Here is a 21,201-nt window from a genome sequence, read left to right as displayed (position 1 = left end):
ATTTTGTCAAGTAATATTAATTGTTCTAGAATGTGAACACAATTATTGTGTAAGTACTCAATACGATTCAATCCAATTCAAGACTGTCCACATCGATTCACCCCACAAAGACAAACATACAATAGACACTATACATGATAAATGTACATATTTGAAGATTAAAACACTAATTTACATTCAAAAAGAAACGAAAATGACTGTAAATGGTATTACAATTCGGCTCTATGGTCGTAGGAAGAGTTGTTTATTATTATTATAATGACATCTGAATATACATTACATAGGCAATAAAACGAACAGGGAGTTAATACATCACCCAGCACATCACCCATATAAGTACTAAATGGAATCATGATCCTGAATTCAGAATGCTTATTGCACTTGGTAAAAACTCAGACCACTGTAGATTTTGTATATTACAAATAGTGAATTCACTGAGTATTCTTTCCCTTTGAAGCTAAGCCTTGCTCACTGGTAATATTTGCAATGTTTTATATAACATGACTGGATAATGAAACAGCAATCGTCATAAAAAACACAACCCGGCCTCTTTGCAGCTACCTCCCTTTTTGTGTGAACGGAAAACTGCCATGGATTGCAAGCTTGAGAGATATACATATATATATATATATATATATATATATATATATATATATATATATATATATATATATATATATATATATATATATATATATATATATATATATATATATATATATGTCCACAGGCCGCAGTAATATATAACCTTGAAGCAAATACATGATGAGCAAATACTGTTAAATTATAACTATATATGATACAATTTCCTGTTTATAATTTATCCTTGCTGTACGGTAACAGCTACACTATATTCGTGTGTTCTATACCACGATATTTCAGGAGATTTAAATCACGTGTTCAGAACAATACTCGGAAAGAGAATGTCAAATACACCAGTATTTTTTTTTTTTTTTTTACAAATTGTTACTCAATTTAAATATCGTGATGATGATGATGATGATGATGATGATGATGATGATGATGATGATGATGATGTTGTTGTTGTTATTGTATTTCAGAATCGAATACCTAGGTTAGTATTAGTACATAATTTAATAGTAATATAATGAAACTTTCTAATCATTGTTCTGTATTTGGTTTCTTTCAGCGACCTTACGTATAACAACTTGGCAAAAATTGAGTTGATTGATCTCCTTCCCTTAGTAAACCTACGAACTTTGTAAGTAGACTTTTCTGTTTCTGGGAAGATCGTAGAATAATATACCGTGTTGATTTATATTATTTCCTAAAAACCTGCTACCTTCAACAAATTCTAAACTAGCTGGAGCGCTGTTGTAATCGACATTGAAATTCATCATTTTATGTGGATTTTGACTTTCCTTTATCAGGTTTGCTTCCGAGTATAATGTAAATAAAGAAGTGTTATCTATCACCAGACAAAATATGACATACAATATACACACATACATCCATACATAACTACATAACTATAAACACACGCGCACGCACACGCACACAGGCAGGCAGGCAGGCGTACGTACGTACGTAGGTAGGTACATACACACACACATACATACATACATACATACATACATACATGCATGCATGTCCTTACTTTTGTACTTGAATAGAAAATCAATGCATAATATTAATTTTTCATTCATCACTTTAGGTTGTTACAAGCATGTTGCTTGACAAATGAAAACATTTTATTGCCAAATATGGTAAAAAGTCAACACGTAAATATCATTAGTTTCAACTTTATTTTCTATCCATCTATCTAACGATAGAATGCTGGAGGGTAACCCACTGATCTGCGACTGTAAGCTTCGGTGGTTGTATTTTGTTTACATGGGAATGGTCAAATCTTTCGAGAATCTCATTATAACTGGAGCCCAATGTTCGCAGGGATCCACACTACCTCCAGTTTATTTCGCATTACAGTCGGCAGAGGATTTCGTATGTTCAGGTAAATAGTATTTTAGGTTTAACATAGTGAATATTTAAAGTGGCACAAGCTGAGTTTATAAGCTTTTTACTCCAGTGAAAATAAAGTAAACATAACCACTTTCCAATATAATAATGTTAAAATTAAATGTCGATTCATGTTTTATGTAATATTACAATTGCCTTCTGGCATTGTTAGAACAGTTGATTGCATGGTAGGAATTTTCTGAATGTTTCGTGATACGTATCATGAATTACTTCATAGGATCGTTTATGAGTTACAAGGTCTTCTAATGCCAGGTTTGAATTCAATCGATTGCAAGTGGTGGCTAAGTGTCCTTCAGTATGTACAATTTAACGAGAGTACCTTTTAAATATGTAGTAACACAGACAAGTAAGACTTGTCTGTGGTAGTAAAAGGTACGCCTACTATGTAGACACATAAATACAATTTAGCCCTGAACTTGACGTCTAATTTTAATTGGTTATGTCAGTCAGTCAGTCAGTCAGTCAGTCAGTCAGTCAGTCAGTCATTGCTATGCCAAGTTCCCCGTTTCTCCACTATTCTTGGTTTAAAATTCGCGGACTATCTAAAGACTCGTCGTTGTGTACTCTTCATATGTGACAAGAGCGCCAACAACGGCGAATCTTTCAGTCTACAGTGTTAAAACGTTCACAGTCAAAACATCATGGCCCTTTTTAGCAAATGAGTCATTCTTACACTATGCTTCAACAGGCCTTAGTACTAGTATTATCCGCTTTTAACACTCAATCGGTCTTTTCGAAATATGTAAACACGAAAACTATTAATCTATGACCTGTAGAAGCATGGATCACTTATGATTTACCTGAACAGAATGTTTATCACTAATTTACAGACTCCTCATCTTTCCTGCAATGTTACCAGTGTGATGGAACTCAAAATATTGAGGATTGTCTCATTCCGACATACTGCAGCACCCTCAGCGACAGCGGCGTAAGTGTGAAATTTCGAACAATCTCCCAGTGTTGTTACTTCGATTTGTTTCAAACTCTTGTCGATAATACTGTTGATGTTAAATACATATATTTTACGAAAACAAATTACCCAATCAATATGTGGTATTTATTTTTAGGTGTTAGAATTCTCATAAACAACCTCTGCCCTGTCATGGTTAATTCCACAGCTAGGTATAAAAAAAAGAAACGGTGTAAATTCGTGCCTCAAACTGTGATCAACATAATGCATATTTCGGCCCCAGAAAATGAATATTCAATACCCACGTTTCTAACAACTGACTTTTAATTACTATCTTTGATGTATCTGTTTTTCACAGGCTGAACAGGATAGGGAATACAAATGCTTGACGTCGATGTACGGAACACTTGATGGCTATATGACCAGTAAATCCTGTGTACCCGCATCGGAATGTGTGGGCATGGCCAATCAATCATACTGTAGCCAACTACTCAATGAGGGCCTGCAATCTGAATATGATTGTATGTATTGTTGTGACGGTTCGCTTTGTAATATATTCACCCCTCTCGATATTAGGGCGCCAGTCAGCCCGACTTCGACTCCAATAGCAGGTAGGTTAATTTTGTTAATGTTGTCTCATTATCATGGTTTACATCTTTTTGGCTAGGTAGCCTTTTTAACATCACACCTGTATACTGTACAAATTTGTGAAACTTAATTTCAATGTATACGTGTCCTATTTCTGTTCCTTCCAGTGTAGTAATCGGTTTGAGTCTAGTACGTACGAGTTGAAGCTGTGGCACAAATTCGGACAATTTAATTTGCTTTCGATATTCGCAATTCGTGAATTACAAATTTCATTTCCAGTGATTCATCATCACCTAGCATCTCCTAGATAAATGCGATTGTTTTCCCCCTCCTACAGATGACGAATGCCAATACTATGAAGCTGAAGAATATTCTGGGTGTACATGTCATGACTTACAACAAAGTGGCGTAGAAATCAATTGTGTCGATAGAGGGCTAAGAACGATCCCACCCCGACTGCCAGAAAACACAGCTATTCTGTGAGTATATTGCTTTTACATGAAATACAGATTTCATATTTATTTTATATCATATTTCAATTCTCTAGGTGTGCTTTTGTAAAATCAATCCAGTGAGTCAGTCAACTTTAGCATGTGAATGGAAGTAATAGATAGTCAACGAGTACGGGAGCGTTATGTGCCAATATATAAACGAGGGCACATAACCCTACCGAACGAGTCGTCTATCTTACCTATACTACAACATGATTGGCTCAAACGGATATATAGGTCACACCCCTAAGAAATATACTCTAAATATACAACTATTTGTGTTCATTACACCCAAACACAGCAAAACACTAACTCATACTGCTACATTTTATCGCCCGGATCGACAAAAAGCTTTTATCGTATGGCTTCAAGCAATCTTATTAACAAAGATATTTGTCAAGCAAGACGATAAAATTTAGCAATGTCAAGTAAAATTTCAGTCGAGCCAGACGACGTTTTGTTTCATATTTTTGTGATTTCAATTGTAAATAATACTATGGGACTACAGACCAGTTGTTAGTCGTTAAATTTAGTTTATTCTTATTTGTTTTCAGGGATTTAAGTTATAACAACATCGTCAAAATCAAGATGATCGACATTCTTCCTTTGGGCCAGTTACAGATACTGTAAGTTCACATATTCATCAATATGTTGTGAGTGAGTGAGCGAGCGAGCGAGCGGGTGAGTGAGTGAGTGAGTGGGTGGGTGGGTGGGTGAGTGAGTGAGTGAGTGAGTAGCTTTCCTTGTGTTAACTAAGTCGATGTGGACATATAGCATTCAAACCATTATATTTCTGTACCTCCACTTCTTTTCAAATAAATTTAAACTCATGTCATATTTTTGACTGTAGGAAACTCGATGGTAATCCATTGATTTGTGATTGTGAATTAAAATGGCTGTATCAAATCGTGAAAAGAAGAGTGAAGCGATTCGAGAATCTCTCCGTACTAGGGGCGCAGTGCAATAGACAATCACAAGAACTCCTCGTTCCAATGATTGACACATCGGGCGATGAATACGTATGTCAAGGTAAGAACGACATAAACGATATAAATAAACCAACAATACCTACACCATGTGTTATCGACACTACATTGTTGACCGAAATGATTTTAGCTATAGAGGATCTTTTACACGCCACCATGCTATCAGTAGTCTAATATTACGTTGTGTAAGGGGCTTCATACCGACTTGTTTGTCAAACTTATATAGCTCCAATTAAGTTAAACAATCGCTTAGAGTTACAAAAAAATGCTCTCTGAAAGATGTGTGTTTAAGCGTCCTTTGAAAATGTTGGCATTGGGAGAGGTAGTTATATCCAAGAGTAGCATAAATATGTATGTGTGTATATATATATATATATATATATATATATATATATATATATATATATATATATATATATATATATATATATATATATTTGTGTGTGTGTTTTCCCTAGATTAGAGTGGATTGAAATGATAATTATGGTGATGTTAATTACATTGACTTTTGTGTAGTCCAAGCAATACTCTGTTACATCATTTGTTTTCATTTATACATTCTAATAAGATATGCTTGTATTAATTTTCCAGACTCATTCCCTATGCAGTGTTATACATGTACTGACTCATTCCAATTGGAGGATTGTTTAACTCCGAGAATATGTGCGTCGTTTGCTGGTAGGGAGAGTTTAAGTCGACGTGACAGTGAAAGTGACAGTTCAGGGGAAAGTGTAAGTCTGTAAATAATATAAAAACCATTAACTACGTCTTCCATTTAGAAGTGTTAAATCCTCTTGTTGTCTCTGGAACAAATAACAATTAATTTTACCGTCAACATCTGTTGTCAAATGATGCAACGTCAATCAAAATTATGTGAAAGTACAGTCTACACAACATCACTATAATTGAACCAATAGTACACTTCCTCGGTGATAGTCTATATATTTATTCATGAGTCTGTCGTAATTTCACGAGTGTAACTGCAGCAATGTTTCACACAGGTGATAATCAAGGTTACCAGTCACAAGATTCTCAATATCAGGAACAGTCGGTGTTATTCCAGACAACAAATACAATGTCAGAGACATTAATATGATATTCAAAACAATATCCCCCACATAAATCGTGTCTGTGAGTGTCACATTGAAACATTCTGTCTGTACCAAATAAACCATGTCTGTGAGTGTGACATTGTAACTTTCCGTCTGTACCAAATAAGCCATGTTAGTGAGTTTTACATTGTAATATTCTGTCTGTACCAAATAAACCATGTCTGTGAGTGTTACATTGTACCATTCTGTCTGTACCAGTAAACCATGTCTGTGAGTGTTACATTGTAACATTCTGTCTGCACTAAATAAACCATCATGTCTGTGAGTGTTACATTGTAACATTCTGTTCGTATCTAATACAGCTCTCATTGATGCATATTACACATATTTTCTGTGACACTTCAACAAAGAGGTAGAGTCAAAGGGAGAAATGACTACAGGTTGAAGATGATGTTGGGTAGACTGTGCTTTCCACATAAATTTGGTTTTGGTTGTAAAGAGAGCGACCCAGTTCAATTTTATCTCATATCATTATACATGCACATTTTGCAATAATTGAGTGATGTTCTCCTGCCCGCTTAATGATGTCCATACTATAATTATTAATGAATATATTTAATCATAGGGTGACACATCAGCCGTTGGTTACAAATGCCTTACATCAATGTTTTGGAGCCATGATGGTTTTGTTACCAATAAACAATGTGTGGCTGCAGAAGAGTGTGCCGGTGCGGCTAACCGTTCAAGTTGTGCTGACCTGTTACGTCAAGGAGAAGAAGAGAATTTTGAATGTTCATATTGTTGTAATGGACCCCTTTGTAACGTTTATTCTCCACTTGACATAATAAGTTATCCTAATCCTACCCCAAGAACAGGTAATTAAATATTCTAAATGTTTCAGTGTTGCACTATAAATGCAGACGATCTAAACACATTAAATTTACATTTCTTTCTTTGTTGCGGGAACCAAATTAAAAGTTACTCAAATTTCATTCCATTTGATGATCAGGAGACCAGACTGTTCAACGCAATAATGCTGTTATGATCAAAGTTCTTAAAATGTTCACATCCCAGTCTTATGATGTCTAAAAGGATTTACATGTATGGGGAAATATCTGGGACAATTGTTTTATAGACTGCAATATGGAAAATGTCTCTCGCTTACTTTGATACTTTTTGAGAGTCCTCCAAGAATGGATATATTTGAAAGTAGAGTAGTTGAGAGTTATGAATAATACACAACGTGTTTTAAATCAATACTTTTCGAAGACTATTTGATCTTTTATGCATGAGAATATATTTATGTACATCATTCAATAGTTAAAAAAAGTGGCAAGTGCATAAGCGGTAACATAAGGCCTGTTAGTCTACAAGGAGTATACGTTCAAGTAAATTCCACTCATATAAACATAACTATTGTAATTACAGAGGTGCCCATTGAGCCAACACATCAAGAACCAACACCACTAACGATTCGCCCGTGTTTTGGTGATACTATCAATGTTGAGAAGGGGACATATAACTGGCCAACAACCGAGGCTAACCAGACAGCTTATATGAAGTGTCCACATGGTCAGAAGAAAGATACGTTTGTTGCAAGCCGGAAATGGTAAGTCTTCGCTTTCGGTGGTAATGGAAATGTCGTCAACATCTTGTTGTTTCTGTCATTGTATTTGTCGTTGTTGTTGTTTACTAGTATGTTACTGTGATTAAGTAATTAGACACTCTTAAGATGACCAAAGGATGTGATTCCATAGACAATGGACGAAGTATTTGCAATTAAATTGTCAAAATTAAATAACTTTTATTATTAGATGTATTTTACTTTGAATCTCACTTAATTAACATTCCATATTCTGACCATGTTGTCCGTCTCATCTGTCAAAAAAGTACGTTATCCTATGACAATCGAGGTCGAGCTAGGGGTGTATGGGAAGATCCAGATCTCACTGACTGTAAGTACGAAAGCGATGTCACCAATCGTCTAGATGATTTGTACAACATAAACGTCACGAGCGGTAAGTATCATCATTGACACAAATTTACCCGCTAATTGCGCCTTGTAAAAACATTACAATTGTGCAACGAACAGGATTGATTTTGCTTGTATGAAGTGAGATAAAGAAAGACTTAATGCAAGGATAACACATAAGATCACTGAATCGGTATAAAAATGGAGATGTCTCTAATTTAGATTATTGTGACACGCTAATTATCAGCTTGTTTATATCTTCAGCTGTAAAAGTTACCGATATAGTAAGATAAACGTTTCTGCTTCTACATCGTACAATGGACACCGACTTGACTTCTTGAGATCTATTGAGTATCAATAAATACGTACTTGGTTAGGATTTTTGGTGCTTTTTGCTCTGATAAATTACCGAGATTAATTATATCTTGGAGTGCCATTGTCTCATTTATCAGTTACCATGAACACAAATATTACCGAAATTGCTATTAGATTGTCTTTTTCGACAAATATCACTACTGTTGGTAAACAGGACGATGAAATGTAGCACTGTTGGGGAGATTTTTGTTAAGCCTGACATAAAATTCAACACTATCACGGTGTTAGTAAGATCGTTGTTTTGTTTCAAGTTTTGCGATTTTATTTGTATATCGAACAAAGATATTCACATGATGATTACTCAAGTGTTACATTTATTTCAAAATAAGCATTTCATGATCGATAATTCAGTGCATATTTTGTAACTTTCAGAGAATTCAGTAGACTTGTCGATGGAGTTATACAATCTCACGACGGGCGCCGTGGGGTTTACGGAGACTGACGTTGACCTGTCCGTAGGTGTTGTTGAAAACGTCGTAGGAACTATCGGTAACCGAACGAGCGTTGAAACAGCAAAGAACCTTCTGCAAGGCGTTAATAACTTACTGGATGTCGAAAGAATAATACTGATTTCATCACAGAGGAGTCAAGACTCGGCTTCAAGGTCTGTAGACTAGGTTTAAACCATGCTCACCAATTTAAGCGATGCCACACATGAATAAATCATATGTATATCACAAACCAACCAACCAACCAACCAATCAACCATAACTTTCTTTATTATTATAGTTCATTGCATAGAACTCCTCAATGAGGAGACCACATTGAAATTTTGTTGTCTATTATTTTCATGTCCTTGAATTTGTTTTTTCAGAGTCATCAAGGTAGTTGACCAACTATCACAGGGTGTAGAATTCGACGGAGAATTAGTTGCCGTAGAAACGGATAACATAGCAATTGCTGTAGTGTCTGTAAATAGCAGCTCGTATGATGGCATAGCATGCCGTATTTCATTTATGGGAGACACTGATGTAGAGGTGAGTCGATTTTACAACACTAAGACATTAACCTCCTTTACATGGGCACAGATAATCCTCTTAAAGGCCCACTTCGGATTATTAGGAGTGAAGAAGTTTGTTTGCCATATCTATAGAGAAAATTGGCCCACAGCAAATTAATGATACCGTGTAATCCTTCGTAAGATAACACCCACTAATGTTTAGCTCAGAGACAGGTCGAGGCTTTTTGGTGTCTAGGTAAATATCAACGCACCCTAAAAATATCTAGAAACTGTCTTTAATTTACATTAACTTATTCTGAATGTGAGCACTGCTATCCGATCCAGTTTGCTCTTGTGTTACAACGCTGAATTAGGCAGCTGCAAGATATTGGCCTATTTCCAGTGGTAAACTCAAACTCGCTCGGTCAGCCGTTCCAGAGGTACCGGTCTATTACTTTTGGGTTGAATGACTTATACGATTTGCAGCATGGGGAACGATTCAATTGAGCTCCACAGTCAATTACAGCCAAACATCAAAGTTCTTTGAAGTATTTGCAGTATAGCTATACAGTCTTGCCAAAACCCGCTGGTACAGCCACCAACTCTTGTCGCCAACCGACCAGTCTGGGGAGATGCACATTCCATTGCTATTTAAATCGCATACGTCATCAACATTTTATTTAAAACATTGTTCATTCCGTAATACAAATATGGTTAACAAACAAGTTGTTTACAACAAAAGATTTTCTCTTAACCTTATTTAGTAAATGTTTATTAATATAATTAATTCAGCTCAGCAATAAGCAGTTTGTTGAACCGTCCTAAATAATCCTAGCTAAACAGCTGTTGATTCAATTGGGACACAATTTATCACTCTGTGATGACATGTGACCTCTACTCATTAGGATAGAATAACATTACTTGACCCGGCTCTGTCTCATTAATCAATGTGGCCTTATCACTAGTTGTGTCTTTTTGTCAATAGTGGAATTCTCGAATAATCACAATTGTTTATTGTGTGTGACTCGTAACACTTGCAAACTAACACATACAGTGCCAATGGCACCATTCTGTTGGCCTAGGTTTAGGTTTTTGATTGTGATACAGCCTACCTTAATTAAGAACACATTCAAATATACGCCCTCATGAAACAACAAATGTTGCAGCCTGTGTTAACTAATTTAGTTGTCTATCTTTCATTTTTAGAGAGAAGTTGTAAAGGGACCTGGATCTGGTCAGCCTGAGGAGAACATACAATCATCAATTCAGCTACCTTCCTCGATACTGGACAGTTTCCCTCAAGGACAGCTTGCACGAATCCAGTTTATCTCCTATGAGTCCAACAAGTTTTTCAAGGTAATACAGTAACTGATGAGCAATATCATTGTGAGAACGAATTCCAAAGAGTTTGGATCATTTAATAGGAACACAAGTCATAACAATATTAATGTCTGTGATATATATATATATATATATCATATATATATATATATATATATATATATATATATATATATATATATATATATATATATATATATATATATCCTTTAAAGTGAAAGGACATCTTGTAAATTTGCTATGTTTAATTTTTTAAAAACTGGATGTTAAACGAAATAAAATACGTTACGTTAGCTTAATTCACTACCCCTATCATATGCAGAGCTGGCTTCATCCAAACGTAGGCGGAGGTGACGTATGGACCTTGCTTAGAAACTTCCGTTGAATGCGTTGTCGACTTTTTCTTTTTTTATTGTAATTGCATAACATTCCAATCAGTCAACAGTACGTTTAATGCAAATTCCCGAGCAAGACCTATATGTCACTTCCACCTAGGCTTGGATCGATAATGCCTAATCTAGTTCAAGTTCAAACCAGAATAATGCATCTATTCTCACGAGTTACAATTTATGGTCTTACTTTAAACGAACAATTATATTTGTATCTTTTTTGTTTCTATAGGCTGTTGATGCTGTAACAACTGGTGTAATTCTGCCTACAGCAAGTGACGGGACTATAATGCTTGAAGACGATGACACTGTCATTGAAGATGTGGTGAACAGTCCCATTATAGCTGCTAGCGTTGGTGCTATAAAACTGGATAACCTTATAGATCCTGTTGTGATAACTTTGACCAGACAGGCTGAGGTATAAAATATTGCTTTCATTTGTTTGTTCGTTCGTTATTCCTTATTTTGCATAAGCTGTAGTAGTTTTGCGTTATGTTGATCATGTGTTGGAGACACTAAGTTGTATTGCCTCTTGGTATGTAATGTTTGTAAAGCTGTGTCAGATATTCACTATGCTTTCAGCAAACTCATGTGATGAGTTATATGTTTTACTTTTGGTGTCATAATGTGGTTTAATTGTATAGTCCATAGGGCATAGGCCAGAGCATAGACCCTACACGAAAGTAGGGTCTAAGGCCAGATCTGACAATATCCTTGATATGTTGATTTTATGTGAAGAAATAGACATCATGTATTCTTCTTTATACTAGAACGTGTCTACGCTAGTAACTGCGAGATATGTAGCATAATAGTCAAGCAAGCGGAGTAAATTATTTGATGGGGTTCTTTTAGGTGCATCCTAAAAGTGACACTTACCTCAGAATGGCAGTAATAGTACACATGCATAAACCTATCAATGCTATATGGATAAATATTCTTTTCGAGGCAAACAGCAACATAACTAAGTATTTGAAATTTGGATAAAAACGGGGTCTCAGCTTGTCTCCTTTAGTTGTAATGGCTTAGTTAAACGATGATTTATAAAACTTCCATAGTTACATACATTTAACCAATAGATACTCTTCCTCTACAGAATTCAGGAAATCCTGAGTGTGCTTTCTGGGATTTTCAATTAAATGGTGAGTCTTTTTTACGATATAAAAACAACATTGCCATTTGATTGCATTTTGTTCCAAAGTGTACTCATTACTTTGTTCTTTTCGTACGCGATGGATTTAATTATGCGGAATAATGCAATAAACTGTTTTGATTTATACATTGCATCCAGTGAACACTAGTGTGTGTTCTTATATTATCTTTATTCAATGTGTTAAAAGATGTTATGAAATGATAATTTCACGTTATATAAACTGCCTCGCAAAAACAACTTAACTGACGAAAGTTCTTTTTTGATGCAGAGAAACATCTTTTTACATATAACAGGTGCATTTATAAATGTTTAAGTTTGGTTTATGTTTTATTTTCTTCAGCTGGAAAGGGAGGTTGGTCGGGTGATGGATGCAGAATATCTGATAGCAATACAGAGACAGATAACGTGACGATATGTGAATGTGACCATCTTACAAATTTTGCGTTACTCATGGTAAGCAACGTTATTAATTTATTGTATAATGTACATGGTATACTATAAACACAATGTCATCTCACTTGTACAATAGTCCGCGTATATATACTTTGGGTTTGTTGTACACGGAGTCGGAATGGTCGAATGCTTAGCGTGGTCGACTTGGAGTCTGCAGGTTACTTGTTCGTATCTATCTATCTATCTATCTATCTATCTATCTATCTATCTATCTATCTATCTATCTATCTATCTATCTATCTATCTATTTATCTATGTATCTATGTATCTATGTATCTATCTATCTATCTATCCATCTGTCTGTCTGTCTGTCTGTGTCTGTCTGTCTGTCTGTCTGTCTGTCTGTCTGTCTGTCTGTCTGTCTGTCTGTCTATCTATCTATCTATCTATCTATCTATCTATCTATCTATCTATCTATCTATCTATCTATCTATCTATCTATCTATCTACCTACCTACCTACCTACCTACCTACCTACATACCTACCTACCTACCTACCTACCTATCTATCTATTTATCTATCCCTGTCTGTCTGTCTGTCTGTCTGTCTGTCTGTCTGTCTGTCTGTCTGTCTGTCTGTCTGTCTGTCTGTCTGTCTGTCTGTCTGTCTGTCTATCTATCTATCTATCTATGTATCTATCTATCTATCTATCTATCTATCCATCTGTCTGTCTGTCTGTCTGTGTCTGTCTGTCTGTCTGTCTGTCTGTCTGTCTGTCTGTCTGTCTGTCTATCTATCTATCTATCTATCTATCTATCTATCTATCTATCTATCTATCTATCTATCTATCTATCTACCTACCTACCTACCTACCTACCTACCTACCTATCTATCTATTTATCTATCCCTGTCTGCCTGTCCGTCTGTCTGTCTGTCTGTCTGTCTGTCTGTCTGTCTGTCTGTCTGTCTGTCTGTCTGTCTGTCTATCTATCTATCTATCTATCTATCTATCTATCTATCTATCTATCTATCTATCTATCTATCTATCTATCTATCTGCTACCATTTGTTTCTAAATGGCTGATGTACTTCGGCAATATTAGAAAAAAACTGTTGTGCCCGTGTCAACCCAGCTGTATAATTTGGGATCTTTAGGATTTGAGTTTGCAATGGAAATGCTTACAGAGGCTGCAATGGATTGTATATACTCCCTAAGGAGACGGTAAATTGTAAAAGGGCTGTTGTGCCAGGGTAGTAATTGTCAAGCACGCTTCGAGCACAGTGGGAAAGTGTCATATAAAACTAAACGTGTTTATTAAAATTCAAAACACTTTTCAAATTGCAATTATTGAATCAAACTGATCGAATTACAATACGTACCAATGCGTTTGAATGTACATGACCAAGTTCTGACGTAAGCATGTACTGATCCGAAAAAAATCTTAAATCTTCTATTCTGATATTACATTAACTTTGCATATCTGTTTTGTACAGGATATATACGGTGATAGTGGAAATATTGACGCAGCAAACCAGAAGGCATTGTCTATCATATCGTATATAGGTTGTGGTATATCTCTGTTTGGATTGGCATTGACCATTCTCACCTATATGATATTCAGGTCAGTTGCAACAACCTACTTAGTGACTAACACTGTTCAGATTGACCAAGATGAAGGTATTATGAAAGAGACCAACTCGAATTTCCCTGTTTCATGACCACATACAATGTGTATACAAAGCTTCTTGTTGTAGTTTTTCAGATTGAGGAGCCATTTGCATAATTAAGGATTTTAAGTAAGTTAAGCAACATCAGAAGAATGCAAGTTTCCAAATTCATACAATTTTGTATATACATTGGCGATTTTTGTTTGGTTTGATTTCGAATTTTCTTTCAAGAGTCATTTGCATAATCAATGAAATTTACCAATCAAGGGATATGCCATATATATCGTTGCTCGGAATTGCACATTCTGATAATGGGTGTAGGAACAACAATCGAAAGTCTTGCATTTTGTCCTTACGGCGTTTTCAGTTTACATCTGGTTATATTTGAGGATCATTCATTATGATTTTCGATTTTCAATGACGTATTTCAACTACATGCATATATTAAACATGCATGGATGCCAACAAATATACCACTAACAAAGACATTACCTCGTTTCATTTTCAACTAAGACCGGCAGATACAACAGATGAATTTCATTTCAGGTATAGTTATATTAAGAAATCGTGAACTCTTAAATGTTGTAGCAAACCACCACTTGTGTTTTACCCTTTTTGCCACCCTGTCCTTGATCCAATGGTAACCCCAGAACCGTTTATAGTTTGACCCACCCATTATCTTGGATTAACAAAGGTTTGAAGTAACGGATATACGCCCCTTTTCCGTGTATTTAACACGTCGCTAAATACCAATCTACCATCATGTGTAAACCGCACACTACGATTCGCACTTGGGCTTTGATTTAAACATGGTAGCGTCTATAAATTAATATACGAAGTCACAACAATTCCAAAATGGCTCATATTATTTAGCAGGAACTCGTTGATTGGTTGATGATGGCAATGTATTGTTAATACACGGACATATGCATATATCTTCAAGTGTTGCTACTGGACGACACGCAATCGAAAACTTTGATGATTCAAGATAACGATAATCCTGAGTGTGAAAATTTACCTTCAGATGTTTATTTTATGTCGGCCTTGTTTACTAGTATTAGCATTATTTTGCTATAGACTATATTTTTAGAATGTATAAGAACCATCCACATGATAGTGAATCCAATATGTAACTTATTTCATATTAAATAATGTCTCCTCAAAAAAGAAACGTCTTACAAGTTGATGTTTGATTTGCATCGGAAAATTGTCAACGTATTAGCAAAATTATTGAACACAAGAAATCCAAGGAGGACTTAAATGAACGCACTACAAATTATTTCCGAAATACATATTTTAAAGTAAAAAAACGACCATAAGGACTGAATAATAAGGCACAGAATATGATCAGTCTGGTTACGGGTTTTTTTAGAGAGAAAAATACAAAGTTTCAATCTATTTCTTTTGATTTGGTTAAAGGACGCATAAGATTGCACATGCTTTGTCTGCAATAATGGTTGCTAAGACATTTAGTATTAGAGGAGAACGCCAATTGTAGGAAATAATGATATTTTCATAGGCTTTGGGTTCTGGAGAGTCACTCGTTGTCGTGACGTTAAACGACCACAGTATATATTTCATATTGTTTTGTACTAAATGCATGTTTACAATAAGTAATATTGATTTCATTCTCTTATACCCATTTCACAGTAAATTACGAAAGGATACACCAGCTAAGATTTTGATGAATCTTAGTTCTGCATTGTTCATCATGTTGTTGATATTTCTAACTGGATCCTTTGCCACTGACTTTGCACCAATCATACCCGAACTTTGTACGGCGATAGCTGTTCTGTTACACTACTTCTTATTAGCTGTAATGTGTTGGACTGCGCTGGAAGCGTTTAATATGTACTTACTACTGGTGAAAGTGTTCAAAATTTACATTGCTCGCTTTATGATCAAGTTGTGCTTGTTTGGATGGGGTAGGTGTTTGGCAGTTGTGTGTCGGTATTACCTCACTTATCACTCTTATCTAACCCATCGAATACAATTTACGAGTAATATAGTTTATTGTTTTAAACATGTCACTACTATAAATTAGCCAGCTTTTACTTACCTTTGCATTGATTCAATGTTAGCTCATTTACATGATAACATATTTATAATGTTATATTAAGAATTACAGGGTTTTTTTTATTTTTAGTCAAGAGTACAGTCCATTTCATGTTAGTTTTTCACTGGCTTTGTTTGACACACCCACACAATCAATAAGAAACCGCATATTCCAAGTAATTTCTTGCTATATTTTGACATAGTGAAATAAACTATCTAAACGTAAGTCAACTAGACGCAGACACACGAGCGTCAATGTTTTGATGTCTGTATTTGATACCAGCATAGCATGGCGACACGGGAGTTAATTTCCTTTTGACAAAATGTATCTCTAGAGGAACCGCATGTTCATTAAATGTTGCTATCTTAAAGTGTAACGCACAGTTTCTGATTAGTTTCTGCGTGGTTGCATCAAACATAGCCAGTAAACACTGACATGAAATGGATTGTCAATAGTAATACTGAATCAAGAATGCTTCATTATTAAGTCATTATGATCATGGGGGAAATATTGAGTTTAATTTGTAGCACTAATTCTGTGTCTAATGTTTGCAAACAAGCATCCATTGTCAATTTTACTTCAATTTGTTCATCATAATTCTAATTTTTTGAATTTTGTGTCTTCCCACAAGGCGTCCCATTGGTAATCGTCGCAATCACCCTCGGTATTAACCTGGAACACTATGGATATTATAATAATATGTAAGTTATTATAATGATAAAGTTAGCCGTTTTAATTTGTGAAATGAAATTGATGACAATATGATCCTGTGGAATTGCTTTCATGATGATGTGAACCTGTGTTGATGACACTTGTTACACTGATTTCAATGTTTCATCTCTTATTCTCCTATGTCTATCTATCTGTACGTTCTCCATGTAGAATTCAATTAGTCTATAACTATTCAATAGACAATTGTAATTGGCAAACGTCATATTCTACGTCATATTAATATTAACAACATTTTATAGTGAATAATCATAATCTTCGTCATAATTAGTCATTGTATTTGCCTTTCCGAGGAAAGACTGTCCCCAATATTTTGAGCACATGTGACTTTTCGTAAGGGAACAAAAGTATTAATATGTCGTGAGTAGACGCCTATATATAAAGAGGCCTTTCATTGCGAAACCTTATCGATGGGTTTCTAAACAAAATTTTCAAATATTTACATAAATACTGAATAACATCATATACTTGCAGTACCGATCGATTGAATTTTTCATACATTATCTTCATCAGCATAAAACCACCCACAAGCAGTTTACATATGGATATGTGATTGTTTATTTTTCTATTTTCCAATACAGTTGCTGGTTGTCAAGAGACGCCTTCTACTATTCATTCCTACTTCCAGTTGGCCTTATTCTACTGTTCAACATAATAATCTATATACTTGTCATGCATCAATTATGTGGACTTAAGTCTAAGAAGCTGACGACGACACAACGCTACACGACAACTACCCAATTGAGGGCAGCCATTGGTTTGATGGTGTTACTTGGACTTACGTGGGGTTTGGCACTTTTTGCCGTCAATGAAGCCAGTTTAGTTATCAATTATTTATTTGCCATATTTAACTCGTTACAAGGACTGTTTATATTTATATTTCACTGTATCATGAAGACAGAAGTCAGGAAACAATGGAAGAAAACGTTTTGCTGTTTGACTGGATATGAATCAACAGGTAGGCTATGTAGAGATAGGGACTTTTGCAACCCTAATATTCTTCTTAATCAACTTAATATTTAATTTTTTGAAGAATACATAAAATGTACAAAATACCTATAAACCTTACCATACAAGAATGAATACAATCTTTCAAAAAACATGTACACTTTGACTAGTTCAACATTTTTCATTCATTCATTCATTCATTCATTCATTCATTCATTCATTCATTCATTCATTCATTCATTCATTCATTCATTCATTCATTCATTCATTCATTCATCCATCCATCCAATCATCCATACACCCAACCAACCACCTATCCATCCATTCATGTACAGGCAAGGATAACAGGATTCATTTCAAAGAAATTACCCAAAGAGACTGTTAAAAATAAGTTCTAAATTTTCAAACATTGCCACCATATGAATAACTCGTTGCAATCACTTTCATTCACCTTGTATGAAAAATTCCAATTTTTAGAATTACACTTATTAATTTATAAAACCGATATAATTATGTCGAATGTTTTGTTCCTATGTTTTAGCAACTTCATCCGAGTCAGCAAGTGCAAAGAAATACAAGCCGTCTTCAGACAAGACGAAATTGAAATCAGGTTAGTAGCTTTAAACATTTAATATACTCTTTACATCATCACTGATTCCAGCCAAAGTTTTAAACAGATGTATATATGTTCTTGACAATGGTTGGGTTATAAAAAATAATAAAGCGCACCACGTAGAAAGGAAGAGGTTAGTGCCATAAGGGCTTAATGATGAAATTGCCATTTGCTCTTGTGACCCTGTCAAATTAAAAACATTGTTTTTTCTCCACGACCTGCCTTCATTCAGACAATATTTGTAGAGGACAAAACAATATTGCTCGAACAATTTCACCGTGGCTTTTGAGAAATATGCCATTAAAAAAAAACCAATTACACAAAAATACACTTTATTTTGTCACTAGGCCCTTTTGACTACGGACCAACTTTACTAAACGTTCTTACTTATCTCAAAAAATATAAATTGGCCTTTTGTGAGATCAGAAATCATACATAAATTAAAAAGATTTCAGATTGAAAAAATCACAACAAATGTAAAGACGAAATTCTTGTTAATTGGACTAGAGTCTTTCTAATCCAGTTATTTGAAGTTTAATTCCAATGCCAATTATAACGATGTTATTAATATTCGTTTTCAGACACGTCGAAAGAAAAGCGTGGTGCGGATAACAAGACGATGGACACTTCATCTCAATTATAAGGAGTTTACTATATATTTACTTGTTTTTTTACCAGTCGTTATTTTTGTAAAGTTGACCAATTTCATTCTTCTTAACAAACGCGTGCTGCCAGTAATTTATACAGCCATTGACGCCTATAAGACAATCCATTAGTGTTAAAAAGACATGAACTAACTTGAGATCATTTTAACACTCATCATTTTTATGTAACATTTGATTTTTTTCTTTTTGCCATAAAAATAGCAGCATATTCATGTAACATTGCCAGGTTGACGCATATTTATTTTTACTACGATTCTGAGGTTGGTGTCACTATTTGGTACACTTAAAAAAACTACCCCACCGAATCATTATTTGGTGTGCCAGACTATAATTATGCTACATATCTCATCGTTACTGGTGATATTCAGACATGTCTTAGTAAGTAGATTACCATGATTGATTCTCCACATAAAACAAAAAACCTCATCGCACAAAATGTTTTCAGATCTACCCATGTCATGTCTCCTGATGAGAGGCTCTACTCAAAACACATCTCAATACAGACGTCATTGCTGAGGCCAAAACTATGTTCTGTTCAAGTATAATAGTAACCAAAACAAGATGAAGAATGTGAGAAACTTAGCGCACGTCTGTATTGGTGAAATACTGAATAGTTCATGTTTTTTGTAAATTTGATAATATTTATAACAATCATATCCAATTAGATTTCAGATTACAATAAATATCAGATAAGGCAAACTTGTATTATTTGCAGGTGAATTTATTTAAAGACATTTATTTGGAAGCATATGTCTAACATGTTGTTAAATAGGTTTATCATTTCTTACAAGTAAACGTACCAAATTATAAATATTTATTGTATTATAGTTACTTACTATAGTTCTTAAATGTTACAAAGTTTCTTGTTATTCTGTACACACGTTCTTTCGAATGGCGATCTACCCCCACTGCATTTTCATATGAAAAATAAAGAATTTTTGTCTATCATTTTACTAAGGGTAACAATTGCATAATATGTAAATTAACAATTAGACATTATTCCCAATATATTTTGTTCTTTCATCTAAGGAAAATACGAATGACCTAAGGGGCTCTGTTAATACGAGTCGAGTGACGAGTAGTGTCAAACCTTTACGTTACGAGTGTTTTGAAGAAAAATATTGGGGAATAATACAATGTACCTCCTCAGGCACAATTTATGAAAAATAATGGTAATTTGGAATGTTGTGACTTATATTGAGAGCAAAGTAGACCAAAAGACATAAACATGGAGTTTCGTGATGGAGATCGACCAGTGACGTAGACATAGAGTTTCGTGACGTAGATCGACCAATGGAAATTTGCCGGCGAGCTACCGAAAGGTACAGACAGAAAAAAACAACTCGCTTATGTGCTACCCGCTTAAATTCCATATTTTTGTTAACCTTGGTTTGTGTACTGTATAAATGTTGACATATGGTCTTTACAGAAAAGTTTCTGGCAAGTTGTTATTACTGGATAAAGAATATATATAATAAACAGTTCTCTCGCAAGATAATTAGAATTCGATAAATAGATTAGGATAGGATCTCTCTTAAACGCCAACAATATCTTATATGAAGTTAACATTGTCATATAATTGAACGCATTCAGTCACGACTGTTGTTGAATAATATCTCTTATCGGTCATGCTTAATTCATATGATACGTTGTTACATTGTGCATATCAATAAGATACATTTCATAATATTTTGTACTTCGAATTCATACAATTATCTCTTTATACAGGGGTGTAATGGGGAAGTACCTAACAGGTGGTCTTAATGTTTTGTATGAACGTTCTTTCTATTTCTAGGATATATATCACTGCCCTGTAGAGGATTACTAATACATGTCTAATATAATGAATAATCTACACGTATTAGCTAATGGTTGTATGTGTCTTGTATATCAGACGTAAACAATAAATAGATATCAAAGAATATATGTCTGTTGGA

General features: G+C 34.7%; 1 protein-coding gene across 1 annotated transcript; it reads left to right on the top strand.

The window, feature by feature from the left end:
- Positions 1–4,979: 4,979 nt before the first annotated feature.
- On the top strand, positions 4,980–19,242 carry LOC144433241 (adhesion G-protein coupled receptor G6-like). The gene is made up of 17 exons (XM_078121550.1): positions 4,980–5,016; positions 5,565–5,704; positions 6,651–6,900; positions 7,454–7,634; positions 7,916–8,043; positions 8,745–8,976; positions 9,187–9,349; positions 10,519–10,668; positions 11,275–11,460; positions 12,136–12,181; positions 12,533–12,645; positions 14,080–14,207; positions 15,904–16,178; positions 16,941–17,010; positions 17,620–17,996; positions 18,528–18,596; positions 19,181–19,242. Exons 1-17 carry the CDS (start codon positions 4,980–4,982, stop codon positions 19,240–19,242), a joined length of 2,607 nt encoding a protein of 868 aa, XP_077977676.1.
- The last annotated feature ends 1,959 nt before the right edge of the window (positions 19,243–21,201 follow it).

The sequence above is a fragment of the Glandiceps talaboti genome, chromosome 3, assembly GCF_964340395.1.
Source record: "Glandiceps talaboti chromosome 3, keGlaTala1.1, whole genome shotgun sequence".
Classification (NCBI taxonomy): Eukaryota; Metazoa; Hemichordata; class Enteropneusta; family Spengelidae; genus Glandiceps; species Glandiceps talaboti.
This window is presented reverse-complemented; position numbering and strand designations above follow the sequence as displayed.

Coding starts and splice junctions, on each gene's coding strand:
- LOC144433241 (XM_078121550.1), top strand. CDS start 4,980: ATGATTGACACATCGGGCGATGAATACGTATGTCAAG. Junction 10,669..11,274: donor AGTCCAACAAGTTTTTCAAG/GTAATACAGTAA, acceptor TTGTTTCTATAG/GCTGTTGATGCTGTAACAAC. Junction 12,646..14,079: donor CAAATTTTGCGTTACTCATG/GTAAGCAACGTT, acceptor TGTTTTGTACAG/GATATATACGGTGATAGTGG.